The sequence below is a fragment of the Vanellus vanellus genome (genome assembly GCF_965231255.1).
Source record: "Vanellus vanellus genome assembly, chromosome: 5".
NCBI classification, from domain to species: domain Eukaryota; kingdom Metazoa; phylum Chordata; class Aves; order Charadriiformes; family Charadriidae; genus Vanellus; species Vanellus vanellus.
In genome coordinates, this window is record NC_138910.1 from 44,821,872 (window position 1) to 44,843,466 (window position 21,595).

The window sequence follows — 21,595 nt, forward strand, 5'->3', positions numbered from 1 at the left end:
TGGGAGCCAGGCACAGGGGTGGGGGGACAGTTGGACCCTTGAGAAGCCGTGCAGAGATGAAAAATGCCAAAGCTTTGCTGGAGCTTGAAGCCTGCAGGGCAGGAGGGCCTTTTTGGCTGGGGTTTGGGAAGTAGCGTCTGTGGGCGGCTGAGCCACCATCAGAGCACTGCTGGTTTCCATTTGGTTGGCTTTCGAAAGAGCTGCCTCCCTGGCAGCATGTCCCCCCCGTAGTGGGCAGTGTTTGTTTGCTTGGGAAAAGATGAGCCTCATTATCTGTCCTTCATAGCTCTCAAACTTTAAAGCACAGCAGGAGGAAATTTTACGATGGGAAACTGCCCTGGTGTCAGCTAGGCACTTTGCATGGAGGTCTGCTGGGGGGAGACAGCCTTGTGGCAGTGGGGCCAGCACTGGGGCAGAGACCCACTGGCAGGCACAGGAAAGGCAGGAGGGTGGGCAAAAGGTGATGCACTTGAACCTGTCCTGCATCTCTCCCCGGCAAACAAGCACAGAGGGAGCTGGGGGAGCATGGTGAGGGCAGGGAGAGCCCAGGGGTGCAGAGAGAAGTCGGGGCTGTAAAGCAGCTCCACATTCACCTGCGCCTCGGTGCTCACAGCACCCAGCGACAGCATCTCTGCTCTCAGTGAAGCACCAGCCGTGTCGGTGTGTGGGAAGGTCTGGGCAGGCAGTCAGGGTAGCCCCAACAAGGTTTGCACCTCCTGGTCCATGCAGCACTGATAACAATAGGAAGGGCCAGTGCTGTTTCCCTGTTGAGCTAAAGCAATGCCCAGAGCAGCCATCCAGAGCTGCCCACAGCCTCTCCCACCCTGTGGGAGCATTTACCCTCCTGCTCCCGTCACGCCCATTAAAAGTCGGCTTGCTTTGAAGATACCACCACTATCAGGGAGGATCGTTTTCAGTTTTCAAGGAGATTTTTCCAAGCACCATCCTTGCCCCAGGACTCTCCTCCCACTTGCTCCGTGCTCTCCAGGCCCAGTGTCATCATGATTCCTTCTGCAGCCCATCCACCCCTCTGAAAACTCTGTGAAATGGCAGCCCGCTGACTCAGGGCTGCCACGTGTTGCCTTTTGTGCAGCTCAGGTACTCTGGCAATGCACATCAGCGTCTACCTGGAGGAAAGGAATCCAGCTGCAGGAGAAGAAAGGGGCGGCAAATCAGTCAGCATCCAGCCGGGAAAGTGTAAATTCAACAGTCCTGACTGGGTGAAATCATTCTGCACCCAAACAAAAGGCAGCTTCAGGGTCTATTCATTACCCCAGACCAGGGTTGTGCCGAGGGGCTGCCTGCCTTTTGCATCGTGGTGCGAGGCGTGGTTAAAAGATTTATAGCGAAAAGATGGATAGCGATAGCGTGCACCTCTGTGAGCACAGAGACGAGCAGCTGGATGTCATGGTTTATTCTAGTAGATCCAAACCGTGGCTTAGACTAAACACCGCCTCTGCCATCAGTGAATCACTTCTAGATCCCCTGGAAGTTTCCAGGGCTTGGATTTCAGAAGTTTGCTGCCTCGAGGCACTAAAATGCTGCGGAAGACAAAGCAAGGTGTGGCAGGTTTTGTGGGGATTATCCTGCCCTCCACGGGGCTGGGGCTGGAGGGAGATGAAAGCTGGGATAAGGGGAGGAGAGGGCTGGAGCTGGAGGGAGATGAAAGCTGCCGTGAGGGGAGAAGGTGAAAACGGGCAGCAGTGCCAGCTGCATGGAAAAGGTGAGGTGCACTGCCACCTGGGCTCTGGCACTCCAGCCCCCTGGCAAGGGTTGTCCCATGAGGGTGCCAGGGTCCCCCAGGCCCTCCCTCCTGCTGAGCTGGGCCAGGTTCATCGCATGAACAGCCAGAGCGGCAAGGGAGGCTCGAGGGGTTCCCAAGCCCCCGACATGCAGTCGGGAGTAGCGAGGGGCTGCTGGGATAGGGAGGGGCCAGGAGAGGAGGGCGTGGGGTGCCCAGATGGGAGCACCCTTCCCTGCTTGGTGCACCCAGGACTTGGATAGGGGACAGGAGAGGGAATGAATCACCGCTGAGCTCATTCCCTCCTTCAAGACCGGGCCTGGCCTGCGAGCCATGTGCTTGGTGGAGCAGGCAATGCCGGGGCAGGTCCTGGCTGCCGGTGCCCTTTGGGCCTGAGGGTGCTCCCCAGCCCCCCAGGGAGGTGATGCTCGTTGGGGAACCGCGCCGTGCCCTCCGCGCACCGGGGGCTGGCGCAGAGCCCGGACGCTCCCCGGGGGAGTCCCCGACCCCCTCCCGGCTGCAGGAGTCGGTGCAAGCGCCGAGACCGGGGGCTGGGGGCGGGCTGAGCCGCGGCCCCGGCCCGGGGCGGGCCGCCCCTCCCGTCCCCTCCCGTCCCCTCCCCTCCCCTCCTGACCCCTCCTTTCCCCGCCCCCAGGCCGTGCCGAGCCGAGCCGTGCCGAGCCGAGCCGCGCTGCCGGCACCGAGCGGGCACCATGCGCCCAGGGTGAGCGACGGGGCCGCGGAGTTGCGGGCGCCAGGGCTGGGGCGCACCGGGACCCCGGAGCCGCAGGGGTTGGGGGGCACCGGTAGCGCAGGGCCCCGGAGCACCCGGGGCTGGGGCTCGGGCTCATCGGGATCCCGGCGCCGCCCGGGCTTGGCACCGGTACCGCGGGAGCACCGAAATCGTCGTGGCTGGGGGGCACCGGTATACTGTGAGAGGACCCCGGGGGTACCGGTACCGTGGGGACACGGGAGTTGGCGGGGCTTGGGGGCACCGGTATGCCGTGAGAACTCCGGGGGCACCGGCACTGGTACAGCGGGGACCCGGAGCCACCGGGGCTGGGGTTCACCGAGAGTCCGGTGCAACGGTGCCGCCGAGGCTGGGGGGCACCGGTATACCGTGGGGATCTCCCAGCTTCCGGGGCGCCCTGGGGCTGCGACAGTCTGGAGCGCAACGGTCCGGCCGGGGCCTGCCGGCCGGGGGCCACCCCTGAGCCGGCAGAAGGGTGGGTAACCTCTTGCTCTCTCCATCCCTTCCCGCAGGTGCCCCCCGCGGCGGCTGCTGCTCGGGCTCTTTGTCCTGCTGGTCCCCGCTGCTTCCCAGGAGCCAGGTAATGTCCGTGGGATGCTGAGGAGGGGGGTCACTGCCACCGTGCCTGGGGTCCTGGACAGCCTTCCTGTCCTGAAGCCCCCTGTCCCCTGGGATGAGATGCAAATATAGCTCTGCTTCCCAGAAGACATGAGGTTGCGTCTCCCCTCAGGCTAAATGCTGCGCCCAGTCCGTGATCCCCAAAGAGAAGGGTGCTGGGGGGACTTTCCCTGCATGCACCCCTTCAATGGGGGGACTTTCCCTGCATGCACCCCTTCAATGGCCATGTCCCTCATGGCTGCTGAGGGTGGCAGGGCTGGGGTCCTGTGGGCCCCATCTCCTCGACGGGGCACTGGGCAAGGATGTTGGGGAAACACTGTGCCAGGCAACCCTTGAGAGAGATGTCTGGTTGCAGTGCACTTGGAGGCTTTACTGGGGTGAGAGTGGTTTGTCTGTACCACTCCGGTTGTGAGACAGATGGGAGGGTGCTACCCCAAAGTGGCTGTGTTCCATGTGTTAGCAGTTTCTTCCGTGCCTGCAGAAGTCCTCCCTGTGACTGTGTGTCCTTGGAAGCGTTGTGAGCGGTAGGAAGCCTCGAGCGTGTGCCCCGGGGATGCAACACCTCCCACGCCACTCACTGGCTTTCCCCAGCCTTCGAGGCTCTGCAGAACAACTCGCTCATCTCACTTTCAAGCAGCTTGAAAGTGCCCCGGGAGAGGGGAATTCAGCGCTGACTCAGCTTTCCAGCCTTTCTTTCCCTATGGGGCATGCGAGCCAGTTCTCCCACTGCCTGAGTGCATGAGCTGCCTATTTTCCTGGTGAACTTTACCTCCCCGCTGGGGAAGCTTCCTCCCGGCTGCCAGGCCAGTTGAAAGCCCTCCTCCCCTTGCAGCCAGTCTCTGGATGAGTGCCCAGCATGAGGTGGCACAGAGAGCTGTGGCTGACCCGGGGAGCCCCCAACCCTGCTTGTAGCCCCCATTTGCAAAACGGCTGAGCTGCAAGCAGTGATGCAAAACTGTGTGAGGGTGACTTCTCCGGGGTGATGTTCTGGTTGTCTTCTGCTTGCGCTGAGCGTTGTCAGCTTGCCAGCACGTTATGAGGCAGGGCTTGTGCCCCTCTATCATCGTAGGCTGGGCGAGACACGTTGGTAAGCGGCTGCCCCAGGTACAAGGGAGCTGGAAGTCGGACAGGCACTGGGCTGTGAAATCGGTGGATTATTTACTGCAGCAAGGCTTCATGTCATCTAGGAACAACTCAGGTTTGGCTGTGCAGAGGCTGGGTCATGTTGTAGAGGGGAAGAGAGTGGCCTGGGCAGCAGGGGTGCCCAGCGCTCCCAGAGTGTGTCTGGGAACACTTGGAGAAGCTCTCGAAGTGCCCCAGGCTGGATTTATGATAATGCTTTCTGTGGCGTGGGTGCCTCCCGAGGGACCGCAGGAACAAAGCTTCATTGGAGGTCTTCAGAGATGGGAAGATCATTCCCATGTGAAATCCTGAATTGACTATTTTAGGTCCCTGGAGACTGTCCAGCACAGCCGAACTGAGCTGGAGGGCCAGGAGCTGGTTTTACAGTGGTTACTCAGAGCTATTCATGCTCTTCCCACCCCCTCTCCACTGGCATCTCAGCTCCTGGAATGGCACTGGGCACACAGGGTTGGGCAGGACCCTTTGCTGAGCTGAAGCTGCATCCCCCCCACCTTTGAGCAGCCATGCTGGGGAACTCCAAGGACATTTCACATGGCACGCAGAGGGGTTAAACATTGGGGGAGCACTGCTGGCGCTGGTCACCCCTGGCAGGGAGGTGCCCGTTTCACCCAGCTGACTTGGCTGTCTCCCAAAGGCAGGCTGCGAGTCGGGTTTTAAAAGAATTTGCAAGAGGGTTGGTGTGGCTTTTTTTTCTTTCTTTCTTTTTTTCTTTTTTTTTTATTTTTTTATTTCTTCCCTTGGTTCAATGTCCAAGGACTGCAGGGCCTGTTCTGCCAGCACTCCTTTGTGATGGCTCCTGGGGAATGTTTGCTCTGAAGGCTGTCCTGGCATGGAGATAACCTTTCTGTTTATCTGCCTGCCTTGCAAATTTGGGGGCTTAGCTGACCGGAGCTGGTCTTACCTCTTATCTCCAGATCTCTGGGATTCCTCAGCAAGGGCACGTAGCTGCACGGGGGGATGAGGATGCTGCAGGGATGCTGCTGTGGGCCTGGTCCTGAGTGCACAGGGGAACTGGGGCACATGCAGGGCTATGGGTGTCCCCCATGCACAGGGCAGCAGCCCAGGCTGTGTAAGACACTGGGGAAGTCTGCATTCCCAGGATGGGGGACAACTTTGGGAGAGGTCACTGGAGATGGGGGATCTCCACCATTAGGAATTTACAAAGCTGGCCAGGGTCGCCCCAGTTTGGTGGTGGAGATGGCCTGAATTCCTTCATCTTCTCTCATGCTGAGTTTCTCTGCATCAATTTGGGGCTGGGATGGGCTGGTACATCAAGGTCTTGGCTGGTGGTGATGAGGAGGATGCAGGCAGCACCTGGGAAGCCGAGCTGCCTCCTCCCTCTGTTAAATATAGCAGGTACTGGAGCTGCTTGCTGCTAGCGTAGAGGATCATGCCTGATTGTATTTCCATCTTCAATGGCGCGTTGGTCTCAATGACTGGGATTCCTTGCAAGCACGTGCCTTCAAAGATGAAATGGGTGCTGTGCAAAGCGATTTACAGCCTGTGACATAACTGCTTTGGCATCGGCGCCTGGGGATTTTTGACAGGTGGATTGGAGCTTTCACAAACATTATTTTAAGAATTTATTCTAAAGACTAGTGGAAGGGCTGTGGGAAATTAGCTGTGGGCAGCACCCACCGGCAAGGGTTCAGCTTGGGGATAGTTGGCACCTCTCAGCTCTGGTAGCATTGTTTGGCTACTGAGGCCCCTGTGATGGGCTGGAGCAACTGGGGAGGATGCTGTGTTTGGGAGGCTCTGCAGGCTCTTCATCTCCTTATCAACTGGTGGGACTTCTGTTTGCAAAACCTTATCTGGGCTGCTGCTCTCTGCTGTGGGAGCTGGTGGAGAGTGAGAGCCGCCCTGGGCTGCCGGCAGCTGGAGGTGCCAAAACTGTGGATGTCTCCTTGCAGCACTGCTGGATGCTCCCAGGGCTCCTGGTCCACCCCCTGGCAGATGGATCCCATCCCTCCTGCCCATCCTGAGGAAGAGGCAGCAGAGATGAAGCCACCTCACTCGAATGGCACTTTAGGGCTGGAAACAGTTTAAAAAGAGATCCAAGTAGTCCTGCAGAGCAGCTGTGCTCCTAGGCAGCATTTTTTGTCTCTTCCCTTGGTGTAAGCAACCTTTTCAACCCCACTCCTAATTTTCTCAGTGGTTTTACAGCTCCATACCTGGGCTTAGTCCATCCCCAGCATCCTTCACCGAGAGCTCTGATGCAATTTTGGGTTTCCATGTGGGGCAAGGGAGCTCAACTCAGGTCTCTCCTGGTCATGGGCAGCTGTGGGTGTCTGGGAGCTCCTCACAGGCATTCATCCCTGGGAGGACAGAGCTGAATTCATTTTCCCTGTGGCTGCTGGAAGATCCCTCGCACACACTACCAGATCCCAGAGAAATGGGGTTTCTCTGCTCTGAATAGCAGCCTCGTTGTAACATCGCTTCTTATTTGTTTTGTCCTGCAGCTGGAATAACCTCTTCTTACAGTGTTTATATTGATAAAATTTGTGTGCTGTTAAATAGCAAACCTGAGCACTTGGAGAAGACAGAGGAACACATTTTTGCAATCCTGTTTCAAGCATTATTGCATGGCTTAAAAAATTCCCAAGCAGATAACTGTGCTGCTGGGAAACAGTATTTTCTCCAGTGCAGGGATGTCACTGATTCTTTTTAAGGAGGCAGGAGCGTGTGGAGAAGGGAGCAAGCATAGGGGATGAGGACTGAACTGAAGCTGTATCCTCCCATGAGTGTGGTGCCTGCAGATGATGCCGAGGACCCGAGCACATGAGACACCACTGTTTGCAAACCAGTCTCCCGGGCAACCTGAGGGGTGTTTGGTGGAGCTGAGGTCTGTCCTCAGTCCTTTAGGATAGTGAGGGAGGGCTGTTCTCACCCCAACTTGTGGTATGGGATGCCGCTTTTGTGTCCTCCGGCACATCTGGGGCTTGTGGCAATGGTTCTGGGAGGAAGCTCTCATGCACATGGGGCAACCTGCTCTTCTGCACAAGCTCAAGGCAAGTCACCCTTGTGTGTTTGCAGTCTTACTAATTTACCCACTCTTGCTTTATTGTAGAATAACAAAATGGTTTGGGCTGGAATGGACCTTTGAAGATCACCTAGTTCAATCTGTCCTGCCATGTGCAGGGGCATCTTGCACTAGATCAGGTTGCTCAAAGCCCTGTCCAACCTGACCTGGAACACTTTCAGTGATGGGGCATCCACAGCTTCTCTGGGCAACCTGTTCCTGTGTCTCACCACCCTTATCTGGTCATCCTGGTCTCTAAATTGGAGAGAGATAGATTTGACCGATGGACTACTCAGTGGACAAAGAACTGGCTGAATGGTCACGCTCAAAGAGTTGTGGTCAATGGCTCCATGTTGAAGTGGCAAGCAGTGATGAGTGGTATTCCTCAGGGGTCGGTCTTGGGACACCTGCTGTTTAACATCTTTGTTGGTTACATCGATGTGGGGATTGAGCACACCCTCAGCAACTTTGCCAACAACACCAAGCTGTGTGGTGTGGTTGACATGCGGGAGGGAAGGGATGCCATCCAGCTGGACCTGGACAGGCTTGAAAGGTAGGCCTGTGCAAACCACATGAAGTTCAACAACACCAAGTGCAAGGTCCTGCATGTGGGTAGGGGCAATCCCAAGCACAAATACAGGCTAGGTGGAGAATGGATTGAGAGCAGCGCTGAGGAGAAGGACTTGGGGATGTTGGTGGATGAGAAGCTCAACGTGAACCGGCAATATGCACTTGCAGCCCAGAAGGCCAACCACATCCTGGGCTGCATCAAAAGAAGCATGGCCAGCAGGTCGACGCTCTTGTGAGACCCCACCTGGAATACTGTGTCCAGCTCTGGGGCCCCCAACATAAGAAGGACATGGACCTGTTGGAGAGAGTCCATAGGAGGGCCACGAAGATGATCAGAGGGCTGCAGCACCTCCCCTATGAAGGCAGACTGAGACAGTTGGGGTTGTTCAGCCCGGAGAAGAGAAGGCTCTGGGGAGACCTTATAGCAGCTTTCCAATATCTGAAGGTTGCTTACAAGAAAGCTGGAAAGGGACTTTTTACAAGGGCATATAGTGGTAGGATGAGGGGTGATGGCTTTAAACTGAAAGAGGGTAGATTTAGATAGATATTAGGAAGAAATTTTTCACTATGAGGGTGGTGAGGCACTTGGAACAGGTTGCCCAGGGAAGTTGTTGAGGCCCCATCCCTGGAAATGTTCAAGGCCAGGCTGGATGGGGCTTTGAGCAACCTGGTGTAGTAGAAGATGTCCCTGCCCATGGCAGGGGAGTTGGATCTAGATGATCTTTAAGGTCCTTTCCAACCTAAACCATTCTATGATTATCATAAAAAAAAAATCTTCCTTATGTCCAATTTAAACCTACCATCTTTGTTTAAAACCATTGCCCCATGTCCTATCACTACAGGCCTTGCTAAAAAGACTCTCTCAATCTTTCTTATAAGCTCCCTTTATATATTGAAAGGTCGCAATAAGGTCTCTCTGGAGCCTTCTCTTCTCCAGGCTGAAAAACACCAACTCTCTCAGCCTTTATTCACAGGAGAGGTGGTGTAGTGCTCTTATCGTTTTCATGGTCCTCCTCTGGACCTGCTCCAACAGGTCTGTATCTTGTACTGGGGATTATGGAGCCAGATGCAGTGCTCCAGGTGGGGTCTCAGGAGAGCACACTAGAGGGGGAGAATCACCTCCCTTGACCTGCTGGCCAAGCTTTCTACCTGCTCCCACTCTGGTTTGTGGTCTTGGTTTAGGTTACCCCACCATGGACATACCCCCTTCCTTCTGAGCACTGCCTACGGCATGGGCATCTGGGGTTCCAATTGCCCAGCCATGTGGCAAGCCCTGTGGTCCGTGCTGGTGTACAACTCAATAGTGCATCCTTCCAGCACTGGAGTCCTCATATTTCTCACCTGGGCTTTCTCCTGCTGCCTGGGGGCTCCTGGCTCCCCTATGGCTGTGGCAGACAGGTATCCACCATAACCAGCTCAGTAGGGCCCAAGCAACTCTTCAGTTCAGTAAGGTCCATGCGGAGCCCTGTTTAGCCAGGAGAGACGTACAAGGGAGGTGGGTTCAAGGAAGGGTACTTGCCCTGTGTCTGGAGAGCAGAAGGAGAAGATCCTCCATCCACAGGCAACCTTCCCATGTATTTCCAGCTGATGCTTCCCTGCCTCGAGACATGCTCTGAGCTTGGGGCTGCTTTGCAGAGGATGATGTCTCTGGGAGGATGCGTGGAGGGAGGGAACTAGAGGAGAACAAGGAGGGTTGGAGCCATGTGAACCGTTCACGTGGGGCTGGCAAGGGGCTGCTGCACAGCTTTCCCGGTGAGGGGTTGCCTACACCTTGCTGCTCCTGCTGTTGTCAGATGTGCACGGTGCTGTTTTTTCTAATCTGCATCAACCGTTAGGGATGATGGTCTAAGCCCTGAAATAACAATCCCAATGAGTGTACTGTGTCTCTTCCAAACTCTGATAGTTTACCAAGAAAAGAATTAATTCTGGTATTTCAGTAGAGAGTTCAAAGCTCTGAAGGAGACATCTGGGATTAAGTATCAGATGTATATCAGCAGCCCAGAGGTATGGGATTAATAAAGCATTTTAACGATCCTCTAGCGTATCTGCTGACATTTGAGAAAGCATTGGAGATGAATCCTTTCCAAGAGCGTCCCGCACATCTCTCTGGCTGTGTATGCAGCTTGGAGGCAGCATCTTCTGCAACTGATGGGGGGACCAATGCTGGGCTCCACCTCATGCCATCACTTCATCTCTTCTCTGCCATCTGTGGGGTGCTCTCACTGGCTTTCCTGTCCTCCAGCTGTGTTCCTCGTCCTTTGGGTACCAATGTGTGTGGAGCAGCAGTGCTGCTGCCCTCTGGGAAGATACGCAGTGTCTTGCTGAAAGCAAGTGATCAGAGGAGACACTGATGGGTGGGAGCTGGTGGAGAAGAAACCTGCAACGGTGTTGGCTGGTACTGAATCCCCTTGAGTATCAGGGAATGGGAGAAAGTCCCTGACTTTGTCGATGGAGGAAAGTATGTGGTAGCAGCACATGTGTGGGTTTTGGCTTTTAATGTGGGATTTGATTAGCCCAGAGCGCTTTTGCCAAAGATATAATTGAAGCAAGGAGCTGAACAGGATTAGAAAATGGTTTGAACATTTTTACAGCTAATGGGGGCTTCCGGCATTGCCTTCCGGATTTGGAGCCACTGGGAGAAACGTGAGAGCGGAGGCTGTGGACACTGGGAGAGCTGCAGTGGACTTAATGGCAAAAATGGGTCGTGTTGGGTGGGAGTGAGTGAGGAGCAAAGAGGGAAGGATGTGGTGGGAGGAACCAGCAAAACCTGGGAAACTTGTGGTTAATACACTCTGGATGATGTCCAGATTTGGGTTAATGCAGAGTTACTCAGATACCTGTGAGGCTGTCCCCTGTGCTTGGAAAGCTTGGCTCTGGTATTAATGAGCGAGAAGCCTTCACTAAAGAGAAAGCCATTGGGTACCTTGTTGCGATGTTGTAGCCTGATGTCCTGCATCCCTCCTGATCACCAGGAGCAGGGTTGCCTGTGGGATGGATGGCAGCTTGGCAGCACAGCTGGTGGGTTGCCTCGGCAGTGCTGGGCATGTTTACCAGCTCTGCCCAAGTAATTGCACATCTTTCAGCGTGTTCTCTGTTTCTCGGCTTAATTTCCTTCCCCATTAGCGTGTGCAAGAGCAGACAGTGCAAAAATCCTCAACAACCTTGAGGCACAAGAGCAGTTGATAAACCCTTTGGGGGTGAAGGCATGGTTCCTGCAAGCCAAAGGTTTTTGCCTCCCTGCAAGTGCTGGGGGCTAGGAGGCAGCAGGAACCTCCCCACCCCGGGGGCTGTGGGATGGGGCAGCTCCAGGGACCAAGGCTCTGGAGACTTGCTGTGCTCCCGGCTCTGACCGGCAGCGCTGTTTGGCAGGAGCATCCCCAGCGCCGGGGTCTTTCTCAGCCAGCAACATCTGGTCCGGAACACCCCGTGTCTGCTGGTTTTCAGTTGAAAAGGTTGCTTTTGTGGAATTTTTATTGCTTTTTTTGGCATCGCTTCCCAACCCTTTTCTAAGATGGAAATTGGTCATTAGTGGATTTTATTATATTTTTATTTGATTCCCAAGCTTAATCTGCTGGTTTCCTCCTCCTGGGGGACTGGAAGATCTGGCTGTTCCTCTGACCCTGTCCCCAGGTTGTGGGAGTCTGTTCAAACAGCCTGGGGTGGAAATAGCAGCCAGGGCACCTGGATTCTGCAGCTTGCCAGCCCAGCATCACCAAGCTCATACTCTTCCCACTGTCGCTGCTAGCATAAATCTCCATCAGCCCGACAGCCCTTGAAGCTATCTCTGGCTTTATAATTCATAAGTAAGCCACCTGCCTCTCCTCCAGTAAATGCTGTAGTCAAACAATTTTTTTTCCACCCTCTTCGTTAGTCTGTAACTTAATTGAGTTGGGGATTGTTGACTTTTGGATAAACGGCACCTTTTTGATAACCCCAGATAAGCTGGCAGTGCTTGCTGGCTGCGCCTATGCTGTGGATGGTGGCCTGGGTCCCATCTGCTTTCCTTCCAGTGCAGCAGTGTTCCCAGCTGAGACAGTGCCACACTGGAGTGCATCTCCTGGGGAGGCAGGTAACGGAGGTCCATGTTTGATGGGTGTTTGAGGCTTTGTCCATCACTCCTGCCGGTGGGTCCCAGGCTGCTGCTGCCGGATCAGGGGCTCTGTGTTTGTTCTGGTTTACAATAGGCTGTAATTTATTAAAAGGGCAATGATGTGAGATCACCAAAAGCCAGGGAATCTCCCCAGTGCCAATGTGGGATCCGTACCTCCTGTGGGATGTGTGGTGCTGGGGTGTTGCATGTTCTGCTGTGCCTGCCAGCAGCAGGATTAGCAGGGTCCCCAGGGAAGGGGTAACGTGGACCCCTCTTCTAAGCACCTATGATCCAGGTTGGAGGGGTGATGCATGCAAGTCAGGGTAGCAAGGAACTGACCACTGTGTTAGGGTGAAGGTGAAACAACATCTTGTCTTCCCTAAACCAGATCCCCAGCATAGAAAGGCATCTTTTTGGCTCAGTCCTTCTCCTCTGGCCCTGAACTGCTCCCCAGAAGGGCCAGGGAAAATCTTGGGGAAAGCTTGGCATGGGACTGGGTGTAGATGGAGAACCTGGGTTCAGCCTCAGTGGTGGCTGTGTGAGGTACAGCCAGCCTGGTCTGAGGATGTCAGCAGCTCCTGAGGTTCCTCGCCAGACACCAGCACGGTGTCATCTCCCTGCTCCCTACTGGGGACCTCCCGTAGGACACCTGCCCGCTCTCAGCATCATCCCCAGGGATGGGTTATCTGTAGCCACTGTCCCTTCCTCCCTTTGGGCAGGGGGCTGTACTGTGGGCGGCAAGGGGACAGACTTGCCCAGACCCATGACCTGTGGGTGACACGGAGCCCCAGAACACCTTGTGTTACCCTCTTGCTGATGCCAGCATCTCCCCAGCTGGGTCCTGAAACAGGAGAAGGGCTAGTAGGTGGCTATTCTGCCATGTGCCAGAACTGTAGGCCTTCAATCCAACATTCATTAGCGTGTGCTTGTGATTAATAACCACTTGCCTTGCTTACGAGATGAATTCTTTCTCTGCTGTTGAGCACCAGGTCATTCACCCAAGGAGAGGACGGGTGCTTTTGGACCCAAGAGGACCCGTGTTCTGTAAGGAGATTACCACCCGCTGCATCATGAGTGGAGATTCCCTCTCCAGAGCCCTGGCATGGAGTGTATGGCATGGCATTGCCCTCCTGGGAGATGCCAGCACCAGTTGAGCCTGCAGGTGAGGCCTGATCTGGTGCAGGCATGGACCCAATGGCTCAGGTCCATGCAGCCCTATCAAGGGAGGTGAACCATTTTCAAGAGTGTCCTGTGCATCTCTCCATATATGGATCCTGGAGGCAGCATCTTCTGTGATGGATAGGGGGCTGGTGCTGGGCTCTGCTTCACCCCACAGCTCCATCTGTTCTCTTCTGTCTGTGTGGTGCTCTCACCAGCTCTCCTATCCCCCAGCCACACTCCCCATCCCCTGGGCACCAAAGAGCAGCGGTGCAGCTACCCTCCAGGAAGATGTGCCTCACCTTGCTGAGAACCAGTGCTCAGAGGAGGCACTGATGGGTGGGTGGTCGTGTGGAAGAAATCTGCAATGATTTCAGCTGGTACTAAATCCCCTTGAATATTGGGGAGTGGGAAAAAATCCCAGCCCCATGCCTTGTGGATGTGTGTGGCAGCAGCATGTTCATGTTTTCAGGTTTTTAATGTAGGACTTGATTAACCAGTTATTATTTCTGCAACTGCTTTGGGGATATCTGCACCTGGGACTTGCTGTTAAATCTCTGTGTGGGGATGAGCCCAGCGTTCCAGCCCCCAGGGGCATCCTTGGGGAGTGGGAAAGCCAGGTCTGGTTCCTCAGGAGTGAGTGCCACAACTCCGTGGTGAGCCTGGAAAGTGATAGTCACGGGGCCACTCATGGCAGAAGGGTGAGCTATCCCCATGCATCCCCATCCTGTGACCACGCTGAGGCTGGCCTCTTGCTTGCCAGGTGCCCTGGAGGGCTGGAGGCAAGGCCAGGGATTTGCTCTCCGGATGGCTTTTTGCAGGGACAACTTGCATCAGACGATGTCCCTGGAGTAGGGGACAGTGGGACCTTCAGGGCAAGCTGATCTCCGCTGAGTGACCCATCCTGGATTTCCTCGGGATGGGTGGCAAAAGGGAAAGCTGTGGGTTTTAGGCTTTGGCATTGTAAAGAGAAAAATCCTGGAGGGAGGTTTCTAACCTCTTCCCACCAGGTAACCAGGGCACCATCTGACAAAACCGTGGATTTTATTTAACAAGCCATTGCATCTTTTTGGTGGGGAGATAGAGACGTTGGGTCATGAAGATGGACGATGTGGGGGAGTCCCAGCATCCCAACCCGTGCATGGTACCCAGTGGGCTGGGATGGGCTCTCCATCACATTACTCAGCAAGGCAGGAAGCAGAAGAAGTTCAGCATGTGGCATGCCCTGAGGCCATTTGATGGTTTGAGAGAGGATGCTGCTTGCTGAGGTCAGCGTTTGATCTCATAGGGTCTCCCCAGGGCTGGGCAGGAGATTGTGGTAGCTGTAGTATGGCCCTCTCCCAGCCACAATGTAGGAGGGTGGTGATCCCTGCTGGGCCTGATCCAGCATTGGAGCTCAGCGGCAGATACATTGCTCTCTGCCAGACTGCATCAGCAGTGCCCAAGGAGACAGGTGTCCTCGTGGCATCCTGCAAGGCTGGAATGCCACCCTGGGTCCATCTGGCCATGGCTGCTGCTGACATTGGTGGCTTCTTCCCCACCTTCTCCTTGGGTTCAGCCGAAAGAGTTAACGAAACCATTTGAGAGGGGCCCCCAGAGGCAACTGCTGGAGGTAATAATCTTCTTTCTGCTCTTTTTTCTTTTCCCCTGCTAATTGTGGAGTTGACATCGTCCCCTCTTATGAAAGGCTCTTTTGTTGGCTGGGTTGCTGGGCAAAGCCCAGGCTTGGCAGCAGGTTGCAAGACCCGGGTCCGTCTCCTGCACATCCCTCTCCAGCAGCAGGTAGTGAAATGGCTCTTTCAGTGACAGCAATGTCCCTCCCTCCCTGGGTCCCATCTACAAAAAAACCCCACCTCCTCCTTTTAGCAAACGGCACCGATTTTCGCCCCGGTTCCACCTCGCAAGCGGAGGGAAAGGTCAGCCAGTCTAGACGCTAATCCGTCAAGTGTTGTATTTCTTTGCCTGCGGGTGTCCTAGCAACAGGATTAATGCAGTGGTGTAAGGCGGACATTGGCTGGGTCCCGCTCCATCCTGGGCTGGTGGTCCGGATGTGTGTCGCTCCACATGGCCAGGCAGGGGGATAGAGGTGGGCTGGGCTCCAGGGGCAGCCCTGGCCCCTCTCCCTGTGCCTGCCCACAGCTCTGCCGGCAGCTCTAGGTGATTAGCTTCAGGCCAGCGGCAGGGAAATTTGGGGGACGGGTGATAAAACAGGCTCATGGAAGTTTTGGCTAGCCAGTGTGCATCCAGGTCAGTGGTGAAGCATCTCTGCCTCCCCTACTGACATCAAGCCTGATTTGGGGAGTGCACTGGGGGATACTTTGTGGCCAAACCACACCAGGACTTGGGACAGCCTGTGTCACTGTAAATCTGACTCACAGTGGAAACAGGTCTTCCAGTACATCCTTCATGCTCCGGCTTGGTGAACAGTCACTGTGCAGGGGTTGCTGTTAAGCTACTGGAATCTCTCTGGCCTCAGGCTGTTGCTGATGTGTTTTGGACTGATGAGCCACAGTTGTGCGAACACCAGTAAAAACCAGTTTGCTTGGGTAGGGAGTGAAAATGTTTTCCATTTCTTTCGTGTTGCTGTTTAATCTTTTTATCGGACTGTTGGTGTTCAATCTCTTGATTACCCCCATTTGCTTCTAAGTGTTGCTGACGATGCCTCACTGCCCATGCTGGAGTACAGGGGTGCAGCTGGTGCCAGCGTTTGGCACCTGAACATCCGATAGGTGGTACCCCAGTGAGTACCACAGAGTTTTGGTGGGTGTTGCCCAGCCAGAGCCGACAGTCGGAGGCCCCACATACGCAGCATTGGAGGCACAGGGCAGCTGCCTGCTGATAACATTGTCCCATTTTAATCTTTTAAGCCCTTCCTCTGCTTTCCCTATGACCCCTTCTGGGCTTTCTCCTGCCCCCCCTTCCTTGCAGAGGAGCCAGTGAGCGTTTCCTCTGCGGGCTGTGCAAGGCTTTGTCCCTTCCTTGCTACTCCCTCCATCCCATGGGGCTCCCATAACCCTGAAAAGGTGGGTGCAAAGCAAAGTCCTCCAGCCAAAAGCAGTTTAAAGAGCAAATTCTGGGTTTAATCTTTGCACTGCAGCCGTGTCACTGCTCCGGCCAAGCAAGTGATGGAGAGAAGCTGGGGGTGGCTGGGTACAGACACAGCTCTGGGAGCTCCTCCAGTTTTCAGCATCCTTACAAGTGAGGTGCTGGTGCGGTGGTGGGGCTCACCCCTTGAGGGGTTGGAGCCTCCATGCTCCAGCTGCTGACTTTCCACCCTGCAAGTGGCCACACGCTTTAATTAGGTGAGGGTCTGGCGGGGCTCCAGGGTTGGGAGAAGGGGGGTTTGTTCCCCACAAAGCCTGGCCAGGCGCTGTGAGGACAGGCTGGAGCTTGCCTGGAGTCCTGTAGTGTAGCTCCTCCTGCCTACGTGATTTTTTTTTTTTTCTGCAGCTGGGATGGGTTAAGTGGGGTTTTAGGAGTGGTTTCTTTTCTCTTGGGTGCTTAAAACAACAACAAATAAAAACCCACCCCAGCGAAACAGGCTGGTGACGCTGTAAGGAAGGAAAGATGTTGCTCTGCTGATTTATAGGGCTTTTTTTATCTTTACAGGTCATTGCTAGCATTTGTGGAATTGGCCTTGCTGCAGGAAAAACTGGTTTCCAGCTTTCCCGTTAGGAAGAAACTTCTGCAATCGTGTAATTAAAATGCAGAAGAAAAAAAAAAAAAAAAAACAGTAAATCCCAGAGCAGCTGGTTGTGGTGTGCAGTCCTTTGGCAGCTGCATGTGTCCCCTGCCTTGCTCTGTCCTTGACTGTGCTGCCTGCAGCCCATGGCAAAAAAAAATTTGCATTTTTTTTCACTTTTTCTGGTCTTTCTGGTTCATGCACCAGACTGCAAAAGCAAAAAAAAACCAACCCCAGACTACTACATTTTGACCATGGGAGTGTTTTAATCCATCTTGAGCCAGTTTCCAGTATTTTTTGTCAGCTTATCTGAGCTGGTGCAGGCACGAGGCTGGACTTCTTGTGGGCTGGGGAGATTGGGACCATGACTCCCCCATCCCATAAATGGGAAGTGATGAGTCTAACTCAGCCCCATTACAGTCCCCTTGCAGTGGGTAGCAGGGCAGCGGCTGCCTGCAGGGGCTCGTCCCAGGTGTTCAGGGTCCCCAGGGATGCCTGAGCTTTTTAGGAAGGAAGGAAAAATGTGCCTTTGTGGGATTGTTTTTTTTTTTTCAGTTTCTTCTTTGCTGCCAGGCTGAGAAAGGACTTGGATATTTGGGAGGTGAACATTTTTTCATCTGTGGTCGTGATGGTTACTGCTTACTCGGGATGGGGGAAAAGGCCCTCTGCTGTTTGGGGCACCTTGTACCCCAAGTGTGGTCATCTGGACCAAAATCCCAAATAGCTTTGTTTTTTAGGGATGACTAAATGGAGGTCCCCTAATGACGTACCCAGCACAGCTCGCCCAGACTTTCCAGCCCGCCCCCCCCCTTTGAACCCTGTGGTATGTGAATTTTTGCTGGTGTCAGAGGGTCGGCAGCAGCAAAATCCCTCCCGGTTAAAGGGTGGGAATACCAGTGTGTGCAGCTTGGGATAATTACCAGTTGTCAGCAAAACAATAGTGGCATTGTAGGGCAGGAGCAAAGCGAAAGGGCCCCTGTCTTGAGAGTAATGTTACTTTTCTATTTACGTTTCCATAGTCTTTGCTGAGAAATGGCCCTATTCTCTCTAATCCTCCTCTTCAGGCATGCCTGCTGGTTTTTTTGTGTGGTTTGGGTTGGGGTTTTTTTTAACCCTTATCATCCCAGAAAACAGCTTGCAGGGATTCATCTCTGTGGTGCTGTGCTGCCTGGCCGTCCTTGGCTGGTGGTGGCATTCCCATGGGCTGTCCAGCTTCACTTTGGGATGCGGATGCCGATGCCCTACTGTGGCATCATCCCCGTGCTCAGGAGTGGACAAACCTGCTCCTGAATCCTGAATCTGCATGCGAGCAGGAACACAATTTACACCCATCCTTGTTCATGACATCTGCCATGTTATAGATGGTCAAGACCAGTGCTTTAAAGCTATTTGTTGAGCTCATATTTTGCCTTTAAAACCAAGTGATTTGTTGAAGAAGGGAATAATTGGTCAAATGATGTTTTTTGGTTCCTATCTCATGCTTCTGCTGAGGACTAGTAGATCTCTTGCCCAGCATGTTCGGTTGTTCATTGGAGAGGCAAGATGTGCTTTCTGGCCTCATCCAGGTCATGGGTGGTTTCCCCAGTGCTGAAGGAAGCTAGGGAAGCTTCTCTCCACTTGCACGGACCAGCAAAGTAGCCACCACCAACATTGACCTGTTCAACTCCTTTAATGTCCATTTCCAGTGGTGCTTGGGCTTTCTCAAAGATCTACATTTTGCTGTTTAAATACTTTCCATGCTGGTGGAGACATAGACTGTTGTCCTGGGAGGGAGGGATTCAACCTTGGCTGACATCAACTTGTCATTGCTCAACTTAATTTCAAGGCATTCAACTGATTTATTTTTTATTTAGAGCTGGGACATGTGCAGCCAGGTAGGTTCAAGGACCAGATGACACTTTCCCTGTTCAAGTGGCCCCTCATCCAGGCTGCTAACAAAGGCATTAAATAACTTTGACCCCGGAATCCACCCCCTCAAAGGGTCTGCTGGGTATCTGACCCCCTTGTATCCCCCTACATTGGGGGACCAAAAGCCACGGCAAGGTCTGACATGAAGCGCAGTGCCAAGCAGAAAGTCTTGGGATGGGATGCAATGCCAAAGCAGGATGGCCAAGCTCGGCTGCCTGGTGCAGAGAAAACTTTGGAAAGAGCAGGGAAATGATGCCAAAGTCAGCAGCACAGGCAAACTATTGTCTGAGGAGTGCAGAGAGGTGGAAGGACCGTGGAGCGAACAAGGAGTCTTATTACGTGCACAGCCGGGGGCTTCAAGAGGCTCCAAACTAAACAAAGTCCCCTACACTGCAGGGAGACAGAGCTGACAAGATCAAGGCTGGTTGGATGAGCGGAAGATTGCAGCTGAAGTCCAAAAAAAACCCAACCAAACCTCCTGGATCCCTATTTTCCTTTCCATTCTGTAGCAAAACAGTGTTTCTTGCCACTTGACTGGGCAGCAATCTGGTGAGCTTGGATTTTGTTTGCTGCGAGTCGGACTGAGGATGAGGTTAATGAACTGCTGGGTGGGTTTCCCTCACCGTAAAGCTGCAGAGAGGCTCTGTAAAACATCCACAAGCTGTGGCAGTTTCCTCTTGCAACAGCAAGGACCAGCTAGCACCTGGCATTCCTGGCTTGTGGCAGATGCAGGATGGATGCTGTACCACAGGATGGATGCTGTACTACTCCATCGTAGCTTCAGGTACTACTTCTGTGTTTTGTATGGTGAATTGGGATTTATTTTAGCTGTGCTGGTATTTTCATCTGTGCTCAAGTCCTGAAAAACAGCTGGGAACGGGCACCTTCCAGCATTTATTGTGCAGCCTTCAAAGCTTGTGCAGGGTTACCCTCTGACAGCGCTCCTTGACTTCAGAAGCTAAACATCCTGGCACGGTGCAGCGTGCAAGCACAGTTTAGTGATGGGCATGTTGTCCCACAGGCCTTTTCCAAGTTCCTCTTTGTGCCCAGCCCTCTCCAAGGCTGGAAATACGCTTGTAGGAGTTGTGTCCTGACATTTTGGGCTTTGTTGGCTTCTCTGCTGTGTGATGCTGGAAGACTCCACTTGATCTTGGAGGAAGTGTATCCCACCTGGGTAGCTTATCCTCCTCTTCTCCACTTTGCTTTGTGCAAATGAGCAAGTTGAAATGGCATTGAGTTGGCTCATAAACCCTCCATCCCAGCGCCGATCTCCCCCCCATCCCACAGCACAGCATCTGTCCTGTGGCACAGCATCCATTTGTGAGCTGGGATGCTGGGTGCATTGGTCTCCCTATATTTCTAGGTATAAATAGGTGCCTGGGAATAGGGATGTGCTCCACATCTGCACATCTCTTGCAGAGATGGGAACCAACCCCTACCTTTGATAACCAGGATAGACCCCCATGCTTTCCCAGACAGTGGTTGCAGGCCCTGCTGGAGCCCCCTCGGCTGCGTGCTGGGGCAGGAATGCCAGGAATGCAATTGAAATTTGGGGCTTCCCAGGAGTGGGGCTCCCAGGCTGAGCCGGGACCTTCGTAGGCTGTGAGGAGGGGGGTGAGTCTTCACCCTCCAAGAAGCAATTAGTTTGCAAGGTGATTTATTAATGCAGCGGAGGGTGAGCGAGGGGGTTGCATTCCTTCCCTCACCTCCCCTTGCTTTATCTCCGGGCTGTCGGTTGGCCCCGGAGGGAGACAAATGATGGGAAGCAGAGCCAGTGGCCCCCACGAAGGCAGGGGAAGGGGAAACGGTGATGGGGCTAGGGGCTACAGGTCACACCAAGCTCACCTTGCGTTTTAAAGACCTCCTTGCACTTTTAAATACCTCCCTTGGGTTTGGCTGTGTGTGGAGGTTGACAACCCCTCTCCACTATCCATCCCCTGGGGTGGCCAAAGTCACCCCAACCCCCAGTTCCCTGCCCTGACTGCCAGATAGACAAGGCGCTGCTTTGTCCTCCTGCCCATGTGGATGGGAAAAAGGGGGATACCAGCATCTTTTGACTGTCCTTTCTCCAGCTTGAGGCTCCCAGTCTTTGCCGGAGGGTAACGAGTTACAAAGCAAACTCAAGATGCCTTCAGTGAGACTGGCTCCTTGGTGCGCCGTTCCCTGGGGGCTCGACCCCCTTAGGTATTTTTAGCCACACTTGGAAGGAAGGCTGTTTGCTTTGCGCTTTGCTCACCCTGCCCGCTGCCATTGGCCACATAATTTCCCATGAGGGATGAGAAATTAGAAATACTCCCTAGATGAGTAGGATGGATGCCCCAGAGCAGCGGGTGCCTCCGTCTCCGCTCAGTTCAGGAGCAGGAGGAGGGTGCAGGTAATGGTGGGGGTATGGGCACAGCCACTCTTCTTCCCCTTGGGGTTATTTGATGGCTCCCCAAGGCAGTTGTGACATTTTCACGGTTTATCTTATCAAGGAATTTGCTGAGAGGATGTTTCTGGCTCTTCATGAGTAAATGTTTAGGAACGCTGCAGTCCCAGGGGCTCGGCGGTGTTGTGCAGCCAGAGGCAGGGGAAATGCTGGCCTGGAGGCAGGTCCTGGCAAACTGGCACCTGCATCACTGGTGTGGTGTTTGGGGCTGTGATGGGTGCCATTGCTCACGCCAGTTTGGACCCCTTGCATCCTCATCACCAGCCCCTGCCTTCGTCTCCCTGGCTAGGTGCCCGTCTGGAGGCTGGGTTTTGCCGCCTGTCCCTAGAGCTGTCTCCACATGGGAGGTCAGTGGCTCGGGATGTGGCAATATCCTCAGCGTGCATCTCGATGAGGGCCTTTTAACTGCTGTTTGGGCTTTGAGATGAAGACCGGATTAAAATCCCAAACATCGATAGGATTTATAGATACCATCTGCCGCTGACAG

At 54.2% G+C, this 21,595-nt stretch overlaps 1 protein-coding gene across 1 annotated transcript in view; it reads left to right on the forward strand.

Annotated features, from left to right (window-relative positions):
• Positions 1 to 1,109: 1,109 nt before the first annotated feature.
• COL18A1 (collagen type XVIII alpha 1 chain) overlaps positions 1,110 to 21,595 on the forward strand; it is a gene marked incomplete at its 5' end in the record, with an annotated part of 42,966 nt that continues 22,480 nt past the window's right edge. Inside the window, 4 exons of the mRNA XM_082484011.1 lie at positions 1,110 to 1,220; positions 1,804 to 1,902; positions 2,397 to 2,533; positions 3,005 to 3,072. Coding sequence (XP_082340137.1) covers positions 1,110 to 1,220; positions 1,804 to 1,902; positions 2,397 to 2,533; positions 3,005 to 3,072 — 415 coding nt within the window. The remainder of the gene's footprint in view (positions 1,221 to 1,803; positions 1,903 to 2,396; positions 2,534 to 3,004; positions 3,073 to 21,595) is intronic.